The sequence below is a fragment of the Meriones unguiculatus genome, assembly GCF_030254825.1.
Source record: "Meriones unguiculatus strain TT.TT164.6M chromosome X unlocalized genomic scaffold, Bangor_MerUng_6.1 ChrX_unordered_Scaffold_30, whole genome shotgun sequence".
NCBI classification, from domain to species: Eukaryota; Metazoa; Chordata; class Mammalia; order Rodentia; family Muridae; genus Meriones; species Meriones unguiculatus.
Genome location: NW_026843706.1, coordinates 14,574,447 through 14,600,793, shown reverse-complemented (window position 1 = coordinate 14,600,793; position 26,347 = coordinate 14,574,447). Strand labels below are relative to the sequence as shown.

Here is a 26,347-nt window from a genome sequence, read left to right as displayed (position 1 = left end):
GGCTGCCTTCACAGTACTGAGATTTACTGTGTGTGCTATCATTACCATACTCTGTACAGCTTTATACTTCTCTATGTGTAGGGTAAGAACTGTACAAGTGTATACTCTCATGTGTCCTCTCCAGCCTTTGTTATTGTTATCATCCATGTATGCTATAAACCCACAGAGTATTGATTTTATTTTTAGCTTTTAATGATAGCATACTAATGATGCCTTGACATTGTATAAATACATTTATTGGTACATTCCCTGCAACTTGTCTGGCCGTTTTGAGACCCTCTACTCTCACTGCACTCTGATGAAGCCAAAGTAACAATCAGTTCACCACTCTCTCTTCCCTCTCTTCCTCCCCTTCCCCATCTGCTTCCCTGACTTGAGTGAAAGTGAGTTTTAAGTCCATCCCTGTGTATTCATATCATTATAGAAGCATTTATCAAACTAAAATAGATTGGTTATTTTTATGTTTCAAATCTTCCATATTCTCAGCTGCTTATGAGAGGGACTGTGTCTAATTCTATTATACCCAGAATTCCAGCAACAGAAGACAGTCAATACATAAAATTATAGAAAAAAAAACAGTGCTTTGACAGTTGGCTGAATCATTCTACTATCATGAATGTTCTGGTAACTCCAACATTGTAGAGGATGCTGTAAAGGTGCACAATTTTTGATAGCTATGTGTCTTTTAACATTCATAGGAATTAAATATGCTGTGAACACTTGACTGATAACAAACAGAAAGTTAACTTTGATAAGGAATTTTTTTTTATTTTTCATGTTTGCTTTTATTATTTTTGAGATATAATTACAAAAGTCCTCTTTCCTTTTTTCCCTCCACACATTCCCATATAGCCTCCTCTACTCCCCTTCAGATTCATGGTCTCTTTTTATTTAGATCTTTTCACATGTACATATGAATATGTATATACAAAGTTTTAAAACATTTTTTTTCAATGCAGTTTATTCAGGAACCTTGAACAATCATCTGACCCTGGGGAAAGCCAGCCCACAGCTTAAATAGCCTCTGGGTAGCCAACCCAGGCGTGCCACGTGGGCAATGCAGATAGGTCCACATACATGGAAGCAAGCCAGATCTTCAGCCTTAGCCAAATGTGGAATTGTTCGTGACAGAGAGCACTCACCATCGGGAAGGTGGAAGGCGGAAACCAGCTCCATCTTTAAGGCATAGCATTCCGCAGCTCTCTACAGTTCCCCCTTTTTGTTTTAGACGCATCAGGCAAGAGTAGAGGTCTGATCTCTGATATTAGAAATAAATTGGGACTTTGTACCGATGTTCATTTCGGTGTCATCCACCCAAAGAGCATCAGACCCGTCCGATACCTTTTTCTCAGAGGCGGGACCTGGGGTATCAACCCGCATGCAATCAGACATGCTCTTCTAAGCACTGCACTCAGGGTCAGCCGCTTTGGACCCAGGAATTTTTGTTTTGAGACAGAGTCTCAATATGGCTGTTCTGGAACTCACTATGTAGACCAGGTTGGCTTGAACTCACAAATCCTCCTGACTCTGCCTCCCAAGTGCTGGTTAAGATTAAAGGCATGCACTGCTGTGTCTGTAAGGAATTTTAAACAAGCTCTTCTCCTAGCATCTAACAAGCCTGGAGTCTCAGGCCCTGAGCTATATTCTCAGCCTATGAAAGAAGTCTTTTTTTCTACTTCATTGAAGGTATACAAGTTTTCTTCAACTGCAAAGCAGTTCCTACTCAGTTTCTACTCAGTTTGACTTTTATTAGTTTTATGCTGTACCATTTTATAGGAAGATAGTCCAGTGTCTTCTGAGTATAATTAATAATTTGAGCATTATCAACTTTTCAGCCAGGAGAAAATATTAACTACCTGGAAACTACAAAAGGAAAAAATAAACATACTATAAGACATTTTAGCTTAAAACATCATTAAATAGCAAATCAGAGTGTTGGAACTATATCAGAAGACTATTCATTTGTTGTTATGTAAAATAATAACTGATATAATTGTTTAAGTTTTTAAATCCCTAGAAGACTGGATCACGCATATGTATTTGGAAACTCATACTGGAAGTTACTGAAGTACAAGTCTATAAATCATTGCTACGTTGGTTTTCTTCTTTTAGTGAAAGATGTCATGTATATTTGTCCATTTATGGGAGCAGTGAGTGGAACCCTTACAGTGACGGACTTTAAAATGTACTTCAAAAATGTAGAAAGGGTAAGTTTTTTTAAAGTATGCTTTGTTTTCAAAATCTTATGAATAGTAAAAGAAAGTAAAGAGCCTCACGAATTCCCATTATTAGGACACTACAAGACAGTGAATTTGAAGAGAATTTGGTTCTTAAAAAAATTGTTAAAGTTGTACTTAGACTTGGAGGAGAAGTGTCACTGTGGTCTGGGTGTAGACCTTCTGAGTTACACTATCTCTTGGATGCCAGCTTCTTAGTAAATAAACATATGTTAGAGGTCTGAAGCAATTTAAAGCATGAAAACTCCATTGACTGACTTTGATAGGTGTTTAATTTTCAAACCCAGGACCCACATTTCATCCTTGATGTTCCCCTTGGAGTGATCAGCAGAGTTGAGAAGATTGGCGCACAGAGCCATGCGGACAATTCATGTGGTATAGAGATCGTGTGCAAGGTAGGCTGCAGACACAGTGAGCACTGCCATGAGGCAGTCTACTCTGAGCTCTTTGTGGACTCATGACACTTATGGTCTTTGGATCATAGGAACAATTTGTACTATTTTTAGGGCAATGACTCCTTCAAATCTTATATTAGTGAATACAAATCACTGTGCAACTCATAAAAACAGTCCATTTTGAATGCTGAAATGATTCTAGTTAACATGACTGCAATCTAAGTACTGGCATTATTTGTCACATTTCCAAGAAACCAAATGGAAAGTAGAATTCAATACTCTTTCTCACAGTTTGCTGTTTTAGAAGTACCTTTTAACATAGTAGATGGTCAAAGCCTTCTCCAAAGGAACAGCCTGTTCTAGAAATCTTGTGATTCAAGCTTCTTGGCTATGTTGGAAATTTCTACCTTGAATTAGGCTCATTTTTTCCCCTTTTCACTTCCTTCAAGAAATTAGATAGCAGTATGTGGTATAACTTCAATGATGGTCACCAAACCTAGTGACTTTAAATCTTATAAGACAGTATACTAAAAACTAACCTAATATATCCTGCCTGCACATTTGTCAAGATCTCTTCCAAACTTGGAATTTGGATTACTACATAATCTTTTTGTTTTGCTGGAATATGTGGACATCTCCATTCCTGGTTGGCTCAAGCACACAATCTAGACTCACTGTTGGCCATGCACAGCATTTGTTTCCCATTCCTAGAAAATGTTCCACCTGTGGAACAATGGCAAACAGCTGCTTAGGAAGGAAATCAACAACCATGTAGAGTCTACAGTGAATTGAATATGTCTTTGGTTTTTGAATGCTGTCATTCCCCTTGTAACTCCCCCTACCCCAGTGAGGAGACAATAGAAGCTAGGGATTTATGAATGCTAGACAATTGATCTAGCATTGTCTCCAACCCCTTCTGATAACTCTTTGGGAGCTTCTTACTCTCAGGCTATAGGAAGTACTCTTGTCTGTAGTTTCCCTCCCCTCATTCTTGCCTCCCATTTTCTGCTGTCTGTCCCATAATGCTCATGTTTGTTACATGCCTATTTTCTCACAAACACTTAAGTCAATACATCCCTCCCAATTCCTACTCCTTTCCTAAGTACTGTTCGACTCTGCCAGCGGGCTCCAGTAGTAGAGCCTAGAGCTTCTCACATTCTAAGCACATATTCTAACACTAAGCTACATGCCACACTCATTGTACAACCTCTTCCACAGTTTAGAATGCTTTTCCTCCCCTCTGATCATTCTAAACAGCAAGTGAGTTACCAGGATGCTTGCAAGGCCAGTGTGGCTTCAAAAAACAGGAATGTCAGGAAACAATGCTACCGTGCCACTTTTATGTATTTTATGTTATTTTTAAGGTATTTTGTGGCTGGCATGGATATTTGCTGACAGCTAATTTAAATACTTTGTAGCCTGGAATTACAAAGACCAGGCTCCCAACTCATGCTTGAGAACATCACAAGGTGTGGGGGTTTATTTTTTATTGATTTTCGTTGTTGTTAGATTTTTGTTTATTTGTTTTCACATCATCAGTTTTCACTGGGTAGCCTTGGAAGGCCTGAAACTCACTATGTAGACAGAGGCTGGCCTTAAACTCACAGATATCTGCCTGCCTCAGCTTTCTGATTGCTTGAATTAAAGGCATGTTCTAGCAAACCTTGCTTATTTTATTATTATTTTTATATGTGTAGGTGTTTTGCCTGGTGTCTGTGGAGGCCAAAAGAGGGCATCAAATCAGCTCCTCTACAAATGTGATCTGCCATGTGGGCGCTGGGAATTGAATTTGGATACCTCTGGAAGAACAGCCAGTACTCTTAACCACTGAGTCATCTTTCTAACCTGGGTTTTATTTTTTACAAGATGATTCATAATTCCAAAATGCAAAAGCTGTATATAATAAAATGTCAAGTCTTTCTCTCCCACTCTTCATTCCCTGTAGACAGTTACCAATACCTAATGTAACACTGCACAGATATCTTGTACATGGAAACATTTCTTTGAAAGAAACAATGAGCCATGATATGGCACACACCTTTACTAAAAGAACTTGGGAGACAGAGGCAGACAAATCTCTGTGAATTCATGGCTGGCCTGGTCTACATAGCAAGCTCCAGGGCAGCCAATGTGGTATAGTGAGACCTTGTCTCAAAAAAGGGCGCAGGAAGGAAGGCAATGATAGTGTGTATATATGGCTCTGCACCTTTATTTCCTTGGGACTATGTATCTTATAATTCTTTTTGGACCAGTGCATATAAGAACTGCAGTTTCTTTAACAGTCTTAGCTGCCCTGTATATTATTCAGCTACAGCCCCTACTGATGGGCATTTGGGTTATTGCCACTCTTTTGATATTATAAGTATTACAATAAGTTTACTCCCCAAGCTGCTATTTCTTTGTGATTATATTTATTTTCAAATTTCATTTGATGTTAAAGAAGAATGATATATATTACATATATGTATGTATATATAGGTTAGATGAGAGGAACAGAATTTTATTGGGAAGGAATGCTTAAAACGCTGTTACAGTAGGAAATCACACTATTAAGAGCTAGGTTTGATGCACCAGCTCCTGCTAACTTGTACTTGAACATTTGGCCATCAGCTTGCATTGGGACAAAGGAGGGCATTTTATCAAAGGAGTTACTAAGACTCAAAGCCAAACTTTAGGCAGAGTACTGGAAACCTTATGGAAGAAGGGGGAGATAAAAAGACCTGGAGGGGACAGGAACTCCACAAGGAGAGCAACAGAACCAAAAAAATACCTGGGCCCAGGGAGTCCAGCAGAGACCAATACTCCAACCAAGGACCTTGTATGGACAGGGCCTAGACCCCCTGTTCAAAAGAAGCCCATAGGCTTCTCAGCAGGTTCCCTAGTAAGGCATACAGGGGTTGTCTCTGACATGAACTCAGTGGCCACTCTTTGATCACCTACCCCAGAGGGGTTCAGCCTTGCCAGGCCACAGAGGAAGATGATGCAGCCAGGAAGATGATGAGACCTGATAGGCAGGGTCAGAGAGAAGTGGAGGAGGTCCTCCCCTATCAGGAGACTAGGGAAAGGGCATAAGGGGAGAAGAGGGAGGGTAGGAAGTCCTGGGGGGAGAAGAGGGAGGGGGATGTAGCAGGGAAACAAAGTGAATAAATTGAAATAGATAGATAGATAGATAGATAGATAGATAGATAGATAGATAGATAGATAGAGCGAACTTAAGAAACAACATTTGGTGATACAAAGTGACGATAGATAGATAGATAGATAGATAGATAGATAGATAGATAGATAGATAGATAGATAGATAAACAATGTGGACTTAAGAAACAACATTTGGTAAGAGGACATTGCCAAGAGCTGCAATCTCTTCATGGTACAGATTACTTTCTGTGACTACATAAGAGAAAGTATCTGCAATACTAATTTTTCATGGATGAAGTGAGTTCTGTAGTAGGCTTTTTCAGCAGCTTAACGTGAACAATAAATTCTATGCATATTGTTGGCTGGTGAGTGCACAGAATGTGATTGCACCTCTTTTGCGTACAAACTTTTTTTTTTTTTTCAATGCAGTTTATTCAGGAACATTGAACAATCCTCGGACCCCGGGGAACGCCAGCCCACAGCTTAAATAGCCTCTGGGTAGCCAACCCAGGCGTGCCACGGGGGCAATGCAGATAGGTCCACATACATGGAAGCAAGCCAGATCCTTGGCCTTAGCCAAATGTGGAGTTGTTCGACAAACTTTTTTCTTAATAGTTTGTTGAACCACACACATCCCCAAACATCCCCTTTATTCCAGTTTTCTTAATTTTTCAAATCTCACTGGAAGTATTTTTGTTAATTTGTCTTCTGTTAGTTAGAGAACTGTAAAGTACAAAATGAGAGTTATATAAAAATCTTTGATGTATGTCAGGGTATCTGGCTAATAGGTGCTCAATCCATGTTGAATGAGTTTTGCTCATTGTTTATTAGGATATGAGGAACCTAAGACTGGCATATAAGCAGGAAGAACAGCGAAAACTTGGCATATTTGAAAACCTCAATAAGCATGCTTTTCCTCTTTCCAATGGGCAGGTAAGTACAACAAAGTAAACCTTTCCTGCATATATCTATAAGTATCCAATAATCTCGTATTTATACATTCCTTTGAATTTGATTCTATCTCTTTTCTGTGTTGCTACTAAATAAAATATCTGTGGACTTAAAGAGGGGCATAGAAAGAGATGAGGGAGGAAGGGTGGGATTGGGAGGGGATTAGGGAGGGGTATACAGCTGCGATACAAAGTGAATAAGCTGTAATTAATATAAAAAATAAAAATTTCATTAAAAAATACTTGGATTCTATTTTTTCTGTATAATGATTAAGAAAAGCTTCTAGTCAGGGAGTGGTAGTATATGCTTTTAATCCTAGCACTTGGGAAGCAGATGCTGGCAGATCTCTGTGAGTTCAAGACCAGCCTGATCTACAAAGAGATCAGGTAAAAGTAGCCAGGGCTATTACACAGAAAACCCCTGTCAGAAAGAAAGGGAGGGAGGGAGGGAGGGAAGGAAGGAAGGAAAGAGAGGAGAGAAACAAAAGAAGGCAGCAGGACTTCTAATTGTTACTTTAAAATTTGCAGATTAAAATAAGAGTTATAACACATTCAGCTAACAACGGAATGAACAAAGCTTTGCTATTTGTTAAATGATAATAAATACTGACATGTATTTTGTGGATTCTGTGTACAGGTGCTATTTGCATTCAACTATAAAGAAAAGTTTCCAGTTAATGGCTGGAAAGTTTATGATCCAATATCTGAATATAAGAGACAGGTAGAGTATGTCACTTGTCATAATGAATATGATAGCTTAAATGTCTGTACTAAAAGGTTAGGTATGTAGTAGTGGAGAAGAAGCTGGCCAACAAATTGTCAGTAGGCCTAGTTTTTCTAGCTTGTTGGGTCTCAATTTCCTGTGTGCCCTCTTCTCTTATACCATACCTTTGATTCCATCATTGCTTAGTCATCCTTTTCCAGAGGATGTGTGCACAAAGGCTCGAAACTCAGATTTTTGAGAAGCCACCTTTTTTTTCCTTCCTTCCTTCCTTCCCTCCTTCCTTCCTTCCTTCCTTCCTTCCTTCCTTCCTTCCTTCCTTCCTTCCTTCCCTCCTCCTTCCCTAACTCCCTTTCTCCTCTTCCTCCTTTCCTCATTTCTGCTATTTTCCTAAATGTCTTTTCTACCTTCCTGTCTGTCTTCTTACCTGCCTTCTTTCCTTTCTCCTTCCCCACTCTCCCTCCCAGGATTATATACATACTAGGCAAGCATTCTATTTTCAAGCCACACCCCTATCTGCTTCCAGATGTTTTTATTACAGATCTCATAAAGAATTGATGAACAAATATCCAAACTGCATTGATTTGACTTGAGGTATTATTAGTTAATTAACAATAAACAAGTTATAAATGAATTTTCATTTAAAATAAATAAATGTTATTCATACTTTGTTTTTTTTTCAAAGTAGAGATGAATGTTTCCCCTTCTTATTCCTTCTCTAATACCCTACAGGGCTTGCCTAATGAGAGTTGGAAAATATCAAAAATAAATAGTAATTATGAGTTCTGCGATACCTACCCTGCCATCATTGTTGTGCCAACTAGTGTAAAAGATGATGACCTTTCAAAAGTGGCAGCCTTTCGAGCAAAAGGCAGAGTTCCTGTAAGTAATAAGAGTTACCATTTAGATAGAAAGAGACACCACATTGGATCTAATAACAAAATGGAGACTAGAAAAAAATAGTTTATAAACCTGACTCCACCTTTGATTCTTAAGAAATACCTCATTATATAAACACTCATTTGATCTGTCTCACTCTAGTATATGTTCTATTTCTAAATGAAAATGTAACTTAAGTTTTTCCCTCAGGGGATAGCCAAGAATAATAAAGGAGTAACAAGAACAAACTTGCTAGTACACTACAGTTATACTTCATTGGTTGTACCATTCGCTGTGGAGAAGATACATTCTTTCTTCCTGCTGTGTGGATTGCTGTAGCTATATGGTACTAAAACAACTGTGCAGAGAAATGATAAGTTTTACTCAGAGTGTACATCAGCATAATTTCATATCATTTGACCACTGTAGATAAATGGGAGAGTTATACATTTGTAACTTCAAGTTACAGATTTGAAGACCTCACCCTGCTATCTATGTTACTGTAGACAAAGTTTTTTTCTATTAAAAATATGAAACTAGCTAGTCAAATATAAATGGAGCTAGATTTTATTAATTAATTATTAAAACTTATTGACTTAAGTTTTATTTTATTTTCAAAGGTAGAAAGGGACTTTTAGAGAGTGTCTAGTCGGATTTCTTTCAGCATGACCAACACATTAATTCTCTTGGCCATTACTTAGGTACTCATAACAGTTAGGAGAGACTGTACATTTTACCAATAAATTAGATAATATATTATTTTAGAAATCTCTATCAGCAGATATTTATTATTTGTTGCTCTAAAACATTAGGTGTTGTCATGGATTCACCCGGAAAGTCAGGCAACTATTACACGTTGCAGCCAGCCACTGGTGGGTCCCAATGATAAACGCTGCAAAGAAGATGAAAAATACCTGCAGACGATAATGGATGCTAATGCACAGTCACATAAACTTATCATCTTTGATGCCCGACAAAACAGTGTTGCTGATACCAACAAGGTACATGTTTGGTAGCCTTTTAAAATATTTGTTTTTACATGCTTCCTTTAAGCCTTCATGGTTTTGGAACAGGTCATTGAATTCCTTGTCATGTTAACTTGTGAGGTTTTTTAATATAGTCTGTGGCTGTCCCTCCCTCTTTAATATATTACTTTTATATATTTTATATATCCTTTTAGAGTAGACTCAGCTATATGAAACTGCACATATATAAAATTTCCATAAATCACATAAAGCAGTACTCATATATGTGAGATGGCCGTGAAATGTGGTACAAACACATCTACATACAGCTCTTACTAGGTCTCCACTAGCTGAGGGGGCTGAGTCCTTTATATGAATGAAAACTTAAAGGTCAAGCGACTGGTATCTGTTACCCACATAGGAAAAGGCTTTGATTTGAGTCATTTCTCTTTCCCATGGATGATTTTCCAAAAGTCTATACCTGAAGACATGTATTTAGTAGTCAGGGGACTTTACCTTCTCCTCAAGTAATTTCAAGTATTAGAAAATTGACAGTCTTTTACCATCTCATGCCTATTTGTAATGTGACACTTGGGTAACCCATATCTAAAGAACACCTAGCAGGGTGCTAGGGGAAATAACAAAGGCAGACAATTAAAGTGCTATAAATAAGAGGAGTAAGCTTTGTTTCCTTGGGGTGGGGGTGAGGGGCACAGAAGGTGAAATGGCTAGAGTCCTTCTATACATAGACTTAGACTTTTTTACAGAGGAGATGGCACTTGAGCTGGCTTTATATAGTCAAAAAATGATGTAGAGGACATTTGAGACAGTTTGAATACCTGTCCAACAATGTGATGGGACATGGTTTTTATAAAAATGACAAGAATGGTGGCTAGGGGGAACCATCATAATCTGACCTGTGTGTGTGTGTGTATCCAACTTTTTTCTTGTCAGCTTGTTCCTTGTGTTTCCCTAATATGTATTTCATCATGAATTAACTACAGCTTCCAAAAAGACAACCTCCTACCTCTATCATGGCTGTCACTGAGAAAGCACTGACCTTTGCTGTTGTCATTAAGGACCTTAGATGGACCATTCCATTCTCTTGGCTTTCATGATTTCATGAATCCCTCTTACTCCGACCTCCATGTTCTTCTCACTATTCGCTATTCAGCTTGGTCCCCATGTTCTCCTTCATTGGCTCCTCTTCCTTTTCTGAACTTCAAATGGTAGTGTTATTTGAACATGTTTTTGGGGTACCCTTTTTGCTTCTATACCAATATCTCTGGGTCATTTACTCTGAGTTAGTACTTTAAACAGTGTTTCTATGCTAAGTTGCACATGGAAGTATGTCTGGCCCTGAACCCTCCTGAGGTTAGACCAAATCCCCATCCTATTTTATGTTTGACATCTCTATTGGCTGTCTCCAGGGTCACAAAACCTCAGTGAACTCAAATCCACCTAAGAGATAGTTTGGCAGAACAGTGTGACCTTTGGCTTGGACTTGGGTACTTCTGGGCTTTGCTGCACCAGTTACTTAACCTGTCCTACAAGATGGGAGATGATACTAGTGTCTTGTACCAACATTTGTGTGAGGATTAGAACTAAGTAAGAATAATACCTCTGAATGACGACATGCAGTACTTCATGCATAAAGCTACCACTTCTGTGGTCAAGGATGCCACCCAGGATTCTGACTTGAAGGCTAAGTTATGTTGTTAGTTACTAAGATGGGAGAAAAATGGGTCAGGGAGAATAGTGATTTTCTGAGGTTGCCCTTTAAACTATCTGAAGTCCACAAATGTTCATAAAGTTGTTCTCTTTTTAAAGCTTCCAAGAGATTCTGCTTTTTACCTCCTCCAGTGTCTCATGGCCAAGCAAGCACTCCTGAGCTTGTAGCCACACCTTATAATTTACTTCATCTCCACTTGGCCTCCTCTTGCTGTGTGTTTCTATGATTCTCCCTCCTCTTTCTTCTAAGAATATTATAATGACCATCAGGACCCACTTGAAGTAATCCAGGATAATCCCTGCAATTTATGATGTTTAATCACATTTTCAAAGACCTGTTTTGTTTTTCAAATTATGTTGCTTTTACAGTTGGCAGGTATTTATTGTATCTTCAGTGGGGGCCACTTTTCAGCCTATTCTGCCAAGGCATCCTTCATCAGGCAGTTGCCTTTGCTCCTCATGACTGCTGGATCATTGCCAGTCTGTCTACTTCTCTTACCTCTTCCTGTTACCACTGTACTCTTATTCCAAGGAGTTACAAAATATAAGAAAACTGTATGGAGAAGACAGATGCACAAAGACAGAAAAATGATCTTCCTTTTAATTATTTTATTACTATTTAAACAAATATTTGTATATATATATTTGCTGTTAAATAGAGAATATTTTACCAAAATGAAAATCCTGAGGTATATATATATATATATATATATATATATATATATAAATATAATATATCAATATTAGATCAAGAAAAATTTAAACAGACCTCAGTGAAATAGAAGCAGTAGCTAAAAGTCCTAAACCCCCAGACTACCAGGACAAAATGGATTCAACAGAAAAATTCTACCAGCAATTCAAAGAATATTTGATGCCAATATTCCTCAGACTTTTCATGAAACAGGTAGTGAAGAAACATTGCATATATTTTTTATGGAGTGACTGTTACCCTGACACCCAAACCATAAAATGACCCAACAGAAAAGGAAACTTATAGATCAATAAAACATGAATAATTCTCGATAAAATACATATAGATTCAATATAAGAACACATTAAATGGATTAGCCACTATGATCAAGTTGGATACATCAGAGATACAGGGATAGTTCACCATATATAAATCAATAAACTTAAACTACCACATAAACAAATTGAAAGACAAAGAATACATGATCTACTTCATAGACAGAAAAGGCCTATCTTTTATATATTTTTAAATTTATTTATTTTTTATTACAATGTTGATATTAATATTTACTATTGATATATCTTTTAATTAAATACCGGTTAGTCTTAAACCTGCTGTATACCCAAATCATCATATAGGGACTGGGATTTATTTAATTAATCTAGAGCATAATTCTGGGCAATAGTTACTCCATCTTAAACTTCCAAGTCCACATAGTTTCCTACCATTCAGATTTTACCCATTATACTTGCTTTTAGTCATATCTTAGTTCTGGTCCATCTCTCCATGTGGTTCCTAGACCTCTCTTGTGGATTCTCTCTTCTACTCTTCCCATTTACTTCCATCTCCCCCTCTTTCCAGACCAGGATGTCCCACCCTATATTTTCCATTGTACAGCATTGTCTGGTTGGTTGTTTAACTGACAATATAGAGAACAAATGGTAGCATGTTTACACAAACTTGAGACAGTGCAATGTCTGGATTAAAACAAGATAGTGAGCTAGAGAAATCAGCATCTGAATGAATAAGGGTAAATTGTATATATTCCAAAAGAACATTATACCAACATTTCCCCCATTAAGTCCAATAAAAAGCTCCATTTCTTTCAATAAAAAAATAATTATAAAAGTTATAAAAATTATTAGGTAAGATTTGCATATGCCATGTCCTGTTTACATGCACTTGGCAACTTAGAAGAAAGCATTTGATTATCTTATCTAGTTTAGAGTGCTATACCTAAATTAACTTTTATCCTTATTGGTATTACCTATATGAAAACATTTTTTAAAATTCTAAACAAATTAAGCTTAATTGTGGACCCATAACTATAACTATAACTATATAGTTGTCTTCAACCCCATCAGGGACTTGAGAAAGAATAAAAATAGTTACTCTGACTATGGAGTAAATAGGAAGTGCATGTTAGCAGCTTCCAAAAAATAAAAAATTGACAGAATTTGCTGCCTGAACAGTCACCCATAACTCTCTATAACATTGGAGCATCATCTTCAGCCTTCTGGCTCAGAATATCTGACAAACATATATGTGAAGCAGGAACTATTTATGACTTGCTTACCCTGTCTTGGCATAGTTTGGTAGTCAACTTTTCCTGCATTTAAACTTGCCCATTTTTGGTAGATTCTGTCTGTCATGAAGCAAGGGTATTTTCTTTACCTGAGTGGCTCGTTTGCCACATTTAAAGCCATCTTCATATGGAGGTTCTTCTATGCTCATCATCTTCTTTGAGGTAGGTGGAGTGCTGCTAAGAGATGACCTGTCTCATTGTCAAAGAATCTTTAAAATAATAAAGATGCTTTTAATTGCCATATTCTGTAGGTCTCTGAAGTTTTTGATGTAATCTGTCTACAAAATTATATCCAATCTGTTAAACCTAGGATGTATATTACTGTGATAAATTAGACTAGTTTCTGATATGACTATGAGTTGATTAACTAGCAATTAACTTGCATTACCTAATATCCTAAACAGTTTTTTAATAGCAGTTTAAAAGTACTGGAAGTAACCTTGAATTTGTATCAATACTAAAGCTCATGCTTTAGTCTATCAAAAATAGACTTATTTTGGATTAACATATAAAATCTTATACCAGAGTTAAAATTAACCTTATTTGAGAATAACAAATGAAACCTTAAATTGAGTAAATTCAATAATTTACTTTTTGTCTTATGTTTCCTATAAGAAATCCCTGTATTCTCCTTTCTTTCTTTTTAACCCCTTTTCTCCTTATCTAAGAAAGAGCAAAGAAAAAGTAAAAGAGAGGAATCCCTGAGTTTAACCTTGTTTTATCTCCGAATAAGACCATTAATAATTTATAACCATCTCCCAATGACAATAAACATTCATAGCCATAGAAAACAACCAAAAACCTACCCAACCCCCATTAAGGAAAATTGGACATCGTTCTCATGGATTTCTTCTAGATGACATTTTGGACATGCAGAAATCCTATTAGAGAGCCCAAAGGGAATTGGGGAAAAATGGTTAATTAAGCAAGCATTAATGTTTGTGGTCCAGTGTTTGACTGTTGAGAAATTTCAGGCTTAATGGAAGTCCTGTTTGGAACAGTCTTAAAATACTGGACGAATTGAGATTAGTAGCTTTCTTCAAAGCTTTATTGGGAGCAGACTTTGATGAAAAACAGCAATTGAAGCAGTTGAGGAAGGAACAAGCAGAATGCTGGAACATGTAAGATGCTGGAACGGATATGTTAATGTCTCAGCATGTTAGAAGGATGATTTCTGTGAGGTTTGATCCAGAGTCTCCAGTGTCTAGTCCTTTTGTTCTGTAAACATATAACTTCTCACAAGCATTATACAGTTCTAAAATTATAAATATATAAGATGTTCAGGATGAAACTAAACTGTAAAACAATTTTATCTATGCCAAATAAAAGAATGGCATAATAAATTTTAAAGATATAGCCAAGGATTTATTGGTCATGTATTGTTGAAGTTCTAGCTGGAAACATAAATCAGTCAGTTTCAGAGTTGTTCCCATGTAAAGAGATCAGCAATATAAGTTACCATTATTATTGAACATACATTCATTATCATGTTGAAATCAAAACAAGGTTGTATAGATCAAAATATCTTTTTTTGGGCTCTTGGGCGCCTGTTGTGTTAGGCCAAGCTGTTACCTATCTCCAGAGAGGAGGCTTCCCATTAGAGACAAGCTGGTTGCCTTGAACAATAGAAAATGCATGTTTTAAGTAAACTTTATATAAAGTCCTTTTTAATTTAGAATTTAAGCATACTTTAGGCATCTTGTACCTGTTTAGAGATTTAGGCCTAGGATTTTATATATGGTACAGCTATTTTTGTCCTTTCCCTCTTTTTTATACAGAATGGGTAGTTATGCCTTTATAGCCAAACTTTATATAAATTCCCTTTTACCTTTAGCATCCCTTTTACTTAGGCATCTTGGACCTGGATTTTTAAACTCCCTTTTACTTTTAGTACTTAAGCATATCCTAGGCATCTTGTACCTGGATTTTTATATTTGTTTTAGCTATCTTTGGCTTGCCCTCTTTTTTATATGGGATGGACAGTTTTGCCTTTTAAACATATGAATTATAATTTTTGAGTTTTTAGGACTTAACTAGGCTGGCGTATACTTTGCCACCTGTTAGCCTCCTGTGTCTTTTTTTGCACCAGGTATGACCAACATTTGTCCCCCATGTAAATGTCTCACTTTTGAAAGGATAAGCCAGCTTCCAGAGCAGTGTGACAGCTTGATATGGTCAGCATTTAAAAGATTTTTTTTTTGACATGGGAAGCATGCAATTTGCATGTTTGTCTCCCAGCCTAATTTTGAGTCCTTACATTGACCAACAGAACATAATTCTTAAGCCGAAATGCCCTTTTATACCAGTTCTATTTAATTATCCGTTTTGAGATTGGCTGGCCTTTTCAGAATAGTGTGACATTATCTCACTTTACATAAACCTAAAATTGATGTGAATCCAATGTTTAGATCAGTAAGGACATACATCTATTATTAAGAAAAAAGGACTTACATGGTAACCTTAAGGAAAATTTTGTCATTTTGAATCTTAGACTATCTCTGCAAATGGCTAAACAGCAGGCGTTGCCATCCTGGCTTTTATTATGTAAATTAGGCTGATCCTGAACTCTGAGATCTTCCTGTTTCTTTTTACCTTGTGTTGGGATTAAAGCCATGTGCCTTCACCAACTTGTTCAAATTTTTTTTCTCAAATCAATATCATTGTAACTCAAAGTCTTTAAATGAAAATCAAGCAAAGAGATAGGAAAATTTTAAATTTTGGGTCACTTGTGCCAATTTACACTGTAACAAGCAAGGCCTAGTTGATTATTTTTTGGAATTTAGTTGATGTTATCAGTAAATTACCAGAAAGAGCTGACAAGCATCTTGCAGCCAGAGAGCTTTGAGTTTTAGCCGTTATTAATCTAATTTTTATTAGGAAAAGTGCCCTTTCTATTGTCTGTAACTTAGTATTCCATTCCTTGGCTTTCCCCCCCATTTTCTCCTTGAACGTTCTTGGAGAAGGCATGGAGAAGAACCATCACCATTAAACATATTGCAACCAGATCCATGACTATGACAACCAAAACAAAGCCAAAAGGGATTAAAATACCCTCTGCCATGGCATTTTTATTTTACATGCAGTTAAGGCCAAGCTCTGTACAGAGGTCTGTCTGCCTCCATTTCCTTTCTTTCCAGCCATGGCTGCTGAGCTGAGCTAGGCATCTTATAAAGAAGCCATGCTTGTGTGTAGCAGAAGCTAATTTTGTTATGTTAAGTATCAGGTCTTCCCATGGTAGGGTATCTTTTGCTCCTGAGCCTGTTTAAGAGTTTCTCTTAAAGAGACAGTAATTGACCTGGGAGTTTTTAGGTTTTAGGTTGGGGTTGTATTCCTGGGAGCTTATTTCCCCCACCAAAATATGTCAAAGTATGATTTAAAGGGTGTGGATACTTAGATTAGTTGGGCACCATTTGTTGTTGATATTAATATTTACTATAGATGCATCTTTTAATTAAATAGCAGTTAGTCCTAAACCAGCTCTCCACACAGAAACTGGGATTTATTTAAGTAACCTAGAGCACAATGCTGGACAATAATTATTTCATCCTAATCCTCTAAGGCAACATAGTTTCCTACCATTCAGATTTCACCCATTATACTTGTTTTTAGTTATGTCTTGGGTCTGGTCCATGTGGTTGCAAGACCTCTCTTACAGATTTTCTCTCCTACTCTCCCCACCCACTTCCTTTTCCTTCCCTCCCTGGATCAGGATGTTCCACCCTGTATTCTCCATTGTACAGCATTGGCTGGTTGGTTGTTTAATTGACAATATAGAGAACAAGTGGGAAGATGGATCAGCCGTTAAAGGCAAGGCTCACAATCATACATATAAGAGAAAAAAATGGTGGCATATTTACACAAACTTGAGACAGGTGATGCTTAGAATAAGCATCACAATGCAATGTCTAGATTGAAACCAGATAGTGGGGGTAGAGAAATTGGCATTTGAATGAACAAGGGTGAATTTATATATTCCAAAAGAACATTATACTAACATTACAATTTATTCACTTTGTATCCCACTTGTAGTCCCCTCCCACTTCCCTTCCCAATTCTGCCTTTCCTCTCTCTTCTCCTCCCTTGTCCCTCCCCGAGTCCACTGATAGGGAAGGTCCTCCTCCCCTTCCATCTGACCCTAGCCTATCAGGTCTCATCAAGACTGGCTGCATTGTCTTCCTCTGTGGCCTGGTAAGGTTTTTCCCATACTCAGGAGCAAAGAGCTAGCCACTAAGTTCATGTTAGAGATAGTCCCTCTTCCCCTTACTAGGGTACCCACTTGGAGATTGAGCTGCCATGGGCTACATCTGAGCAGGGGTTCTAGGTTATCTCCATGCATGGTCCTTGGTTGATTCATCAGTCTCAGAAAAGACCCCAGGGCCCAGATATTTTGGTTCTGTTGCTCTCCTTATGGAGCTCCTGTCCCCTCCAGGTCTTTCTATCTCCCCTCTCATAAGATTCCCTGCACTCTGCTCAAAGTTTGTCTATGAGTCTCAGCATCTGCTTTGACACCCTGTTGGTAGAATCTTTCAGAGGCCCTCTGTGGTAGGCTCCTGTCCTGTTCCCTATTTTCTCCCTCTTCTGATATCTATCCCATTTACCTTTCTGAATGAGTATTGAGCATCTTATCCAGGGTCCTCCTTCTTGCTTAGCTTCTGACAAAAGTTGTATCTGGTTGTAGTGTGCATGATGTTTTGAAGTATTATACATTGTAGATAGGCTAAATTAAGGTAACAAACATGTAAACCTCACAAACTCTTTTTTGAAGTGAATAAAGTTTAAATCTATTCTTAGCAATTTGGATGTATACAATATGTTGTCATTATCAGTAGTCACCATGTTGTATAGACTGATCTAAGAACAAAGCTCTGTACATCCTATACCCTTAAAGACTTTCCTTTTTCTCTCTCTACAACTCCTGTGTGATAATTCTTTCCATTCCTGCAGTACTTCCCATGGTCACCTCTGAGTCTTTGATGTGTTCACATAGCTAGCCACTTTCCCATACTTCAGGCTGGTGCTTTCTCAGATCCTGAAACTTAGAAACTAAATCCCCCAGCTAGCTGTTTCCCAAAGTATATGCAGATTTTTGTTTCTCTATAGGCACAGTAGTGACCCCGCCCCTATTGATCACATTGCAGAAGGTTCACAGTCTGAGAGGACTTTGTGCATTACAGCATGGAAAGAGTAGTGACAGATGTAAGAGGTGGCTGGTAACATTGATGAATGTTGCTGCTTAGATCACTTTCTCTTTTTTATTCAATACAAGACCCCAGTGTAAAGGGATGGGGGTATCCATATTTAGGGCAAGTTTCCCCTCCTCAGTTGAACCTCTCTGGAAAAATCCCCAAAGCCATGCCCAGGTTGTGTCTATATAATTTTAAACCCATCAGTTGATAATCAAGACCAACAACCATAAAAGTACTGTTCCTTGGCTCTCCTAGTTCCTAGTGGGCTGAGGCATTCTAGGTTTATAGACTCATCACTTTAATTTCTACTTTTATACTTTTTTTTTACTTGATCTTCTCCCCTTCTTCTCTGCCTCTGCATCTGCTTTCCTTATAAAGATATCTGTTGGGCCAGCAAGATGGCTTGCCACCAAGCCTGACGACTTGAGTTTAATTGATACCAAGAACTGATATTGTAGAAGGAATTTTTTGTGTATTGTATGGATGCAACACCTGTCAATTAAAAAAAACCTATGGCCTCTGGCTGAGGCAGGAAATAGGTGGGACATTCAGCAGGCAGGAGGGATTCTGGGATAGAGCCAGCAGCATGAGATTCAGCCAGCAAGATGTGAAAAAGATGGATGCATGGTGCCTGAGCTCAGGTAACCAGCCACATAGCAGAATGTAAATTAATATAAATATTATTTTTAATTATGAACTAGTCAGAGAAGAGCCTAGCTATATAGCCTAGGTATTTGTAAAATAACTGAGTCTCACAAGTTATTCCAGGAGCTATCAGATGGAAGGACACCCCCCCACCCCGGCACACATACACACACACACAATAAAGATATAGTAAAAGAAGAGAACCAAATCCTGTAAGATTGTCTGTCCTCTGGCCTGTATACAAGAGTATGCACACAAGCACACAAATTATGTAATAAAAATGGCATATCTTCTACGCTTAATTAAGGTCCATCTTAATCTAATATGACTTTGGTTTAAGTTGATTAAATTTATAAGGAGTCTTTCAAAATATACTCATAAGCACTAAGAGTCAAGACTTCAACACATCATTGTATTGAAGACAAAATTTAAGCCTTAATAATCCTCTTTCCTCTATTATGGTTTTTAAATCAGTACCAACTGGGTTTTACTCAAGTTTCCTTCTGCTAGTACCATTTATCTACTTAAAAAATGTCATACTATCATAAAATTTCTGCATAAAAAACAATTTGGAGTTCTGAAACCACAGAGTTTATTTTATCAATTTAATAAGAGAAAATAAATGTAACAAAAGGGAGATAACTGATCTTATAATAAAACCTTGCCTGTAGCTAGCTTACACTTTACAGAGGTCAATATTCAAAACACATTTAGATGAGAGGGCAGAGAAACTGGTGAGCATATAAAAAGCTACAGCTTCTGTGGAAGACAATTTGGTGGTTCCTCAAAAGCTAAACAAAGAATTCCCATATCATCCAGTTGCTAGTGAGGACATTCCTAGCTGAAAGGTGCAGGGCTTGAAATGAGTTAAAACCAAGTCAAGAGTTAACTGGCTTTGATATCTTGCTGGGTAGAGTCTTTCAGAGGTCCTCTGTGGCATGTTCCTGTCCTGTTTCCTGTTTTCTCCTCCTTCCAATGTCCTTCCCATTTGCTTTTCTGAGTGAGGATTGATCATCTTAGTCAGGGTCCTCCTTCTTGCTTAGGTACTTTAGGTGATCAGATTTTCGTATGTTTATCCCATATTATATGCCCATGGCAGCTCAGTCTCCAAGTAGGTACCCTAGTAAGGGGAACAGAGACTGTCTCTGACATGAACTCAGGGCTGGCTCTTTGATCACCTCCCTCTGAGTGGAGACCAGCCTTACCAGGCCACAGAGGAAGACATTGCAGCCAATCCTGATGAGACCTGATAGGCTAGGGTCAGATGGAAGGGGAGGAGGACCTGCCCCATCAGTGGACTTGGAGAGGGGCATAGGAGGAGATGAGGGAGGGAGAGTGGGATTGGAAGGGAATGACAGAAGGGGCTACAGCTGGGATACAAGTGAATAAACTGTAATTAATATAAAAATTAGAATTAAAGAAAAGTAAAAGAAGCATAAAAAAATAGAGTTAACTGGTCAGTAGATGAAATTTGGCCTTTTCCCAGAATATGAAACACAAAGCTGTTTCCTAGATCCCAATGACAATGCCCTAATGTCAGCCAGAAGTTTCAGAAGATAACTCAAAACCCATTGTTTCCCACTTAACAGGCTGAAATACTGAATCAAAAAAGGCTCCCTGGCATAACAGACAAATGATTACCTAAGTTTCTTAATGACACTAGATATAACATGTCTAAGGACTACTGGTTCTATCTAGATAGACACCAAGCCCTTCCAGAACCTTTATCTAGTTCTTCTTAAGTGTTAGAGATGGTCTAGAGTCAATGATTTGACTCTAGTACAAAACACAAAGAAGGAAATGAAGGGCCCAAACACCTGAGCTGCAGCATCTGTGCTGCCATGACAGGTTTCATAAAATACTGTAGGCCCGAGTTTCTGTTTCCTGGTAATGTTCCCATAGTTGCTTAGATCATGTTCCTTTTTCTCAGAACATGAAACTATAATTCATGGAAATGAGGTACAATAACTCAATAATCTCCTTGAAAATCAGAAACAATAGTCTAGTAACCACCTTAAAAAGTCCCCAAAGCACTTGAATAATCCCTGAGCACTTTTTGTTAGCACGCTTTGTTATTTGAGCACACCTTGTTATGTGTACACTACATGAAGTCCCCCACCCCAGATCAGCACCAACCAATCAGTTTATGACAACTTTCCTTCTGCTAAATGCAAACCAATCATGTAACTGAAAGTCCTGTTCCTTGCTCAAACCATAACAAAACCCCAGCTTTGCAGCTGCTCGGGGCTCCCTCTTCAATCTACTGTGTTGCATGGTGAGAAACCTGAGCATAAGCCCAAAGTAAAGGCTCTTGGTTCTTGCATATATGGTTAGCCTTCTGGTGGTCTTTGGGGTCTGTGATTTGGATATAACAACAGCACACAGTGAGGATTTGAAATGGTGAGAGTGGATAGGACAATTGATATGTATGACTCTCTGCATGGTTACCTGAGGTGATAGCATCATTTCTTGAGGGTCTATTGGAGAAGGAATATATTGTATGGGAAAATTGTTTGGTATTGAATACAGAGAGGATCAAATGACTCAGTGAGAAAAGTCAGCTGAGATAATTAAAGGCCATGGGATACAAAGTTCTGGAACTCAGAAAAAGTATGAGCTATGAATATCAATGTGGAATATTTGTCATGTGGATGGATAACAAGGGAAGACAAAAACATGGTACATAGTATTCTACAACAATGTGCAATGTAAAGACAGAAGAGTAGGCCAGAAGTCTGAGGAAGACCAATATTTAAGGAAAACAGAGGAGAGGACAGAAAGGAGGAGAGCAGAAAGGAAAGAGGTTAGAAGAGAGGAGATAAGAAGAGAGGGGTACAAATGGTCGAGGAAAGGAGAGTGGAGAGGGCAGAAGAGACGGAAGGGGGAAGTAAGGAGAGTATGAAGGAGTAAAGTTCCTTAGCAGGCAGGAAGGCCAGGGAAAAAAGACAAGGCCCAGGGAGAAAGCCACCACTCCTACTACAAGAGGCAGGAATAGGAGGCAATTACTGTCAGATATAGCTTGTCCTCTATAAAGAAGCAGTCAGTTTTTGAGAATAAGAGGCTGGGTAGGTCTGTACACTTGAATAGACATAATGGGTTGAAATGGCCTTTGTAGAGAATAGAGAGCTGGTAGGAGAAATGTAGAAGACCACCCAGCAGCACCTAAGGCCCAGCTGAAGCTGGAGCTCATGAATCCAGAGCAGTTCTGGTCTATACATCATGAGCCTTTTCTTCGAAAACATTAAGAAGCCCAGGATATGTCCTTGAGGAAGGCACACAAGAGAACTGAAGTAGATTTCAAGGCAATAATGATATTATTGGGCACTTACTTTATATCAAGCTGTAAACTGAGCATAGAAATCAGCCCCTAAAGAGCCAGTAGCCACTGGAGAGGATGCTCTGTGAGGTGATGAGCCAGAGTCTCATGGCTATATAGCATTTCAGCATAGAGGCAGCATGTATGCACTACAAACTGGAATGAACCTGGGGAACATAAAGTCAATTTGTTGTCTATAAGCTGATTATAACAATGCACATAGTGCAAAGTCTCATTAATCAAACCAAGTCTATAGTGTTAAAAGGACGCTGAATACCAATTCTGTAACAGAACATAGGAATTAGGCATGTGGGGGAGGGGGTGTCTCAAGACAAAAAGGAAAGACAATGAGAAAGGGAGCCCACTGTTACCTTGGAAGAAGCAGGGTGTGAGGGTCAGAGAGTTCTAGAAAAAAACAAAAATTTGTTGGACAGACCTGTATCTATCACAGCTAAACAGGGTTCTTTAGAGAAGCTGGTGATACTGGAAAACGTTATCTATCTGTGCCTTCCTTAAGTTACTTTTGCTGAATATTTTGTCATTGCAGTGAGAAAAGTAGAGCCTCTGTTCTAGAGGATTCTAAGGTAGTCAGACTTTGTATGAATGGTAGAAAAGTTAATTCAAGAAGTGATGTTTATTTTTTGCTTTTTTTATAGGCAAAGGGTGGAGGATATGAAAGTGAAAGTGCTTACCCCAATGCAGAACTCGTGTTCTTGGAGATCCACAATATTCATGTGATGAGGGAGTCACTTCGTAAGTTAAAGGAGATCGTGTACCCTTCTATTGATGAGTCCCGGTGGCTATCCAATGTGGATGGAACACATTGGCTGGAATATATAAGGGTAAAGAAGTTCAATATTTCATCTGCCTTCCAATTCAGACATCTAACCATCTGTCATAAATACTTCTATTTAAAGTGTTCTTTTTGAACATAACACATTAGTGCATCTTGGCTATGTAAAAAAACATTTGGACATTCTTCCTGGAAATAGTTGGACAATCCTCTCTGGGGGCTTTGCTGTAAAAAAAATTCACAATGTTTTAATTATCAATTAACAGCTTTGAGACAGGATCATGTAGCCCATGCTAGCCTCCAGATTTGCTGAAGTTCATTTGATCTTCTGATCCTACAGAGTCCACTTTCCTAGTGCTGGGTTTTTAAAAACTTGTTTTTTTTTTTTAAAGATGTGGTTTCATTTTTTTAATTATATGTGTATATATACACATATGAGTGTCTGTGCCTGCAGATACCAGATTATATTAGATCCCTGAAGGTGAAGCTACAGGTGTTTGTGAGCTGCCTGTGTTAGGTGCCAGGAGCCAAACAGTGAAAGAACAGTATGCACTCTTAATTGTTGTGCTGTCCTTCCAGCCCCAGGTTTCTTTGTTTTTAATGACAGGGTATTTCTATGTAGCCTGGGCTACCTTTGAATTTACTACATAAACCAGACTGGCCTGAATTTGCTCTCAAATGCTGGGATTATAGGTATGCAATATACCTAGTAAGTCAGGTTTTTAACAGAATTTTGTAACCCTTCAATAAAGGACTCCATTTACTGTCATTATTTTTCATAGTTTAAAAAATACTTGGTGCTAACACTTCCTAGTGATTCTTAATTGGTTTTATGGTTGTTTGTTGTTGTTTATTTGTTTTGTGTTTTGTTTTGTTTGGGGTACTAGGGCTGGAACCTAGGGACTTACTGAAGTAGAGCCTCCACCATTCTAGTATGGTATATTGACCAGAACAGCCAAACCTTTTCACTGAATTATCTTATATAGCAGTTAGTACTTAATACCTTTTCTTTTCTGAAGGTACTTCTTGCTGGGGCAGTAAGAATTGCTGATAAAGTAGAATCTGGGAAAACTTCCGTTGTTATCCACTGCAGTGATGGGTGGGATCGAACATCCCAGCTTACATCTCTGGCAATGCTGATGTTGGACAGTTTTTACAGGACCATTAAAGGATTTGAAGCTCTCATAGAAAAGGAGTGGATAAGCTTTGGACACAGGTTTGCACTGGTATGTTGATCTGGATTATGTGTAATTGTTGTATTATCTCACATACATGGCATTTGGTAATATATAATATAATTATATACATGAGCATCTTTTTTCCTTTGCACCAGACTTGAATTTCCATAATACAATACCATGGACCTCCACATTTAATGTTCCTAGAAGGATTTATTTTGTATAGTTACGCCTTTCTTTTAAAATGAAGTTACATCCACATAACACAGAATTAATTATTTTTAAGTGCTCAATATAGTGTCCTATATTACACTCACAATGCTTTGTAAACATTACATCCTTCTAGTCCCCAAGCCTATTTGTCACCTCAAATGGAAACCCTCTATACATTAGTCAGTACACTATTCCCCCTTCCTTTCAGTCTCCAGGCTCCTAATCTGCCTCTAAAAGACTCATGAGATATCTGTAATTGGTTGATTCCGTATGGAAATGTGATGTTTTCCATAACAAAGAACCATAGACTGGGTAACAAAAATCACTGTATTTTCTCACTGTTATGGAGGCTAGAAGTACAAAATGAAGTTTCATTTTGAGAAGATGAATTTTCCAGAATGTATGGTGCTAATGTTTATAAAACAATATGTAATACTATTGAACTATATATTTAAGCATTGTTTTAACCTCAATCCTCACTCAGAAAGACAAACAGGATAGGCATTGAAAAAGGAGAAAACAGGAAACAGGACAGGAGCCTACCCACAGAGAGCCTCTGAAAGACTCTACCCAGCAGTGAATTGAAGCAGATACTGAGACTCAGAGCCAAACTTTGGGCAGAGTGCAGGGATTCTTATAAAAGAAGAGGGAGATGAAAGACCTGGAAAGGACAGGAGCTCCACAAGGAAAGTAACAGAACCAAAATATCTGGACAGAGGTCTTTTCTGAGACTGATACCCCAACCAAGGACCATTCATGGAGATAACCTAGAACCCCTGCTCAGATGTAGCCCATGGCATCTCAGTGTCCAAGTGGGTTCCCTAGTGAAGGGAACAGGGACTGTCTCTGACATGAACTTGGTGGCCGGCTCTTTGAGCAGCCTTAGCAGGCCGCAGAGGAGGACAGTGCAGCCAGTCCTCATTAGATCTGATAAGCTAGGGTCAGATGGAAGGGGAGGAGCACCTCCTCTATCAGTGGACTTGGATAGAGGGAGGAAGGGTAGGATTGGGAGGGAATAAGAGAGGGGGCTATAGCTGGGATACAAAGTGAATAAACTATAATTAATATAAAAATAAAACTTTAATTAAAATATTTTCTGGGAAAAAAGAATTATTTTAACCATTGGTTACTTACATGTTGCATATGTTATCATAATTAAAAATGTAAATGGAGAAGGGCTGTAGACATTGTTAAGAGTACTTGCAAGCTCTTGCAGAGGATTTAAGTTCAGTGCCAAGCACCCACATGGCAGTTCTTTTTTAATTTTTATATTAATTACAGTTTATTTGTTTTGTATCCCAGCTGTAGGCCCCTCCCTCATTCCCTCCCAATCACACCCTTCCTCCCTTATCTCCTCCTGTCCCTCTCTAAGTCCACTGATAAGGGAGGGCCTCCTCCCCTTCCATCTGACCCTAACCTATCAGGTCTCATCAGGATTGGCTGCAAAGTCCTTCTCTGTGGCTTAGCAATGCTGCTCCTCCCTCGGGGAGGAGCCACTGAGTTCATGTCAGAGACAGCCCCTGTTCCACTTACTAGAGAACCCACTTGGTTATTGAGCTGCCTTGGGCTACATCTGAGCAGGGGTTCTAGGTTATATCCATGCATGGTCCTTGGTTGGAGAATCAGTCTCAGAAAAGACCCTTGTCCCCAGATATATTTGGTCCTTGTGGAATTCCTGTTCAGGTCTTACTAACTCCCTCTTCTTTCATGATTCCCTGCACTCT

At 38.3% G+C, this 26,347-nt stretch overlaps 1 protein-coding gene across 5 annotated transcripts in view; it reads left to right on the top strand.

Moving 5' to 3' along the window:
- The window catches only part of Mtmr1 (myotubularin related protein 1), a 69,150-nt gene that overhangs the window by 24,103 nt on the left and 18,700 nt on the right, over window positions 1–26,347 (top strand). For all 5 annotated transcript variants that reach the window (XM_060376687.1, XM_060376685.1, XM_060376686.1 and 2 more), the window contains 8 exons: window positions 2,113–2,207; window positions 2,525–2,632; window positions 6,602–6,703; window positions 7,358–7,441; window positions 8,174–8,323; window positions 9,133–9,321; window positions 23,096–23,281; window positions 24,252–24,458. In XM_060376687.1, coding sequence (XP_060232670.1) covers window positions 2,113–2,207; window positions 2,525–2,632; window positions 6,602–6,703; window positions 7,358–7,441; window positions 8,174–8,323; window positions 9,133–9,321; window positions 23,096–23,281; window positions 24,252–24,458 — 1,121 coding nt within the window. The remainder of the gene's footprint in view (window positions 1–2,112; window positions 2,208–2,524; window positions 2,633–6,601; window positions 6,704–7,357; window positions 7,442–8,173; window positions 8,324–9,132; window positions 9,322–23,095; window positions 23,282–24,251; window positions 24,459–26,347) is intronic.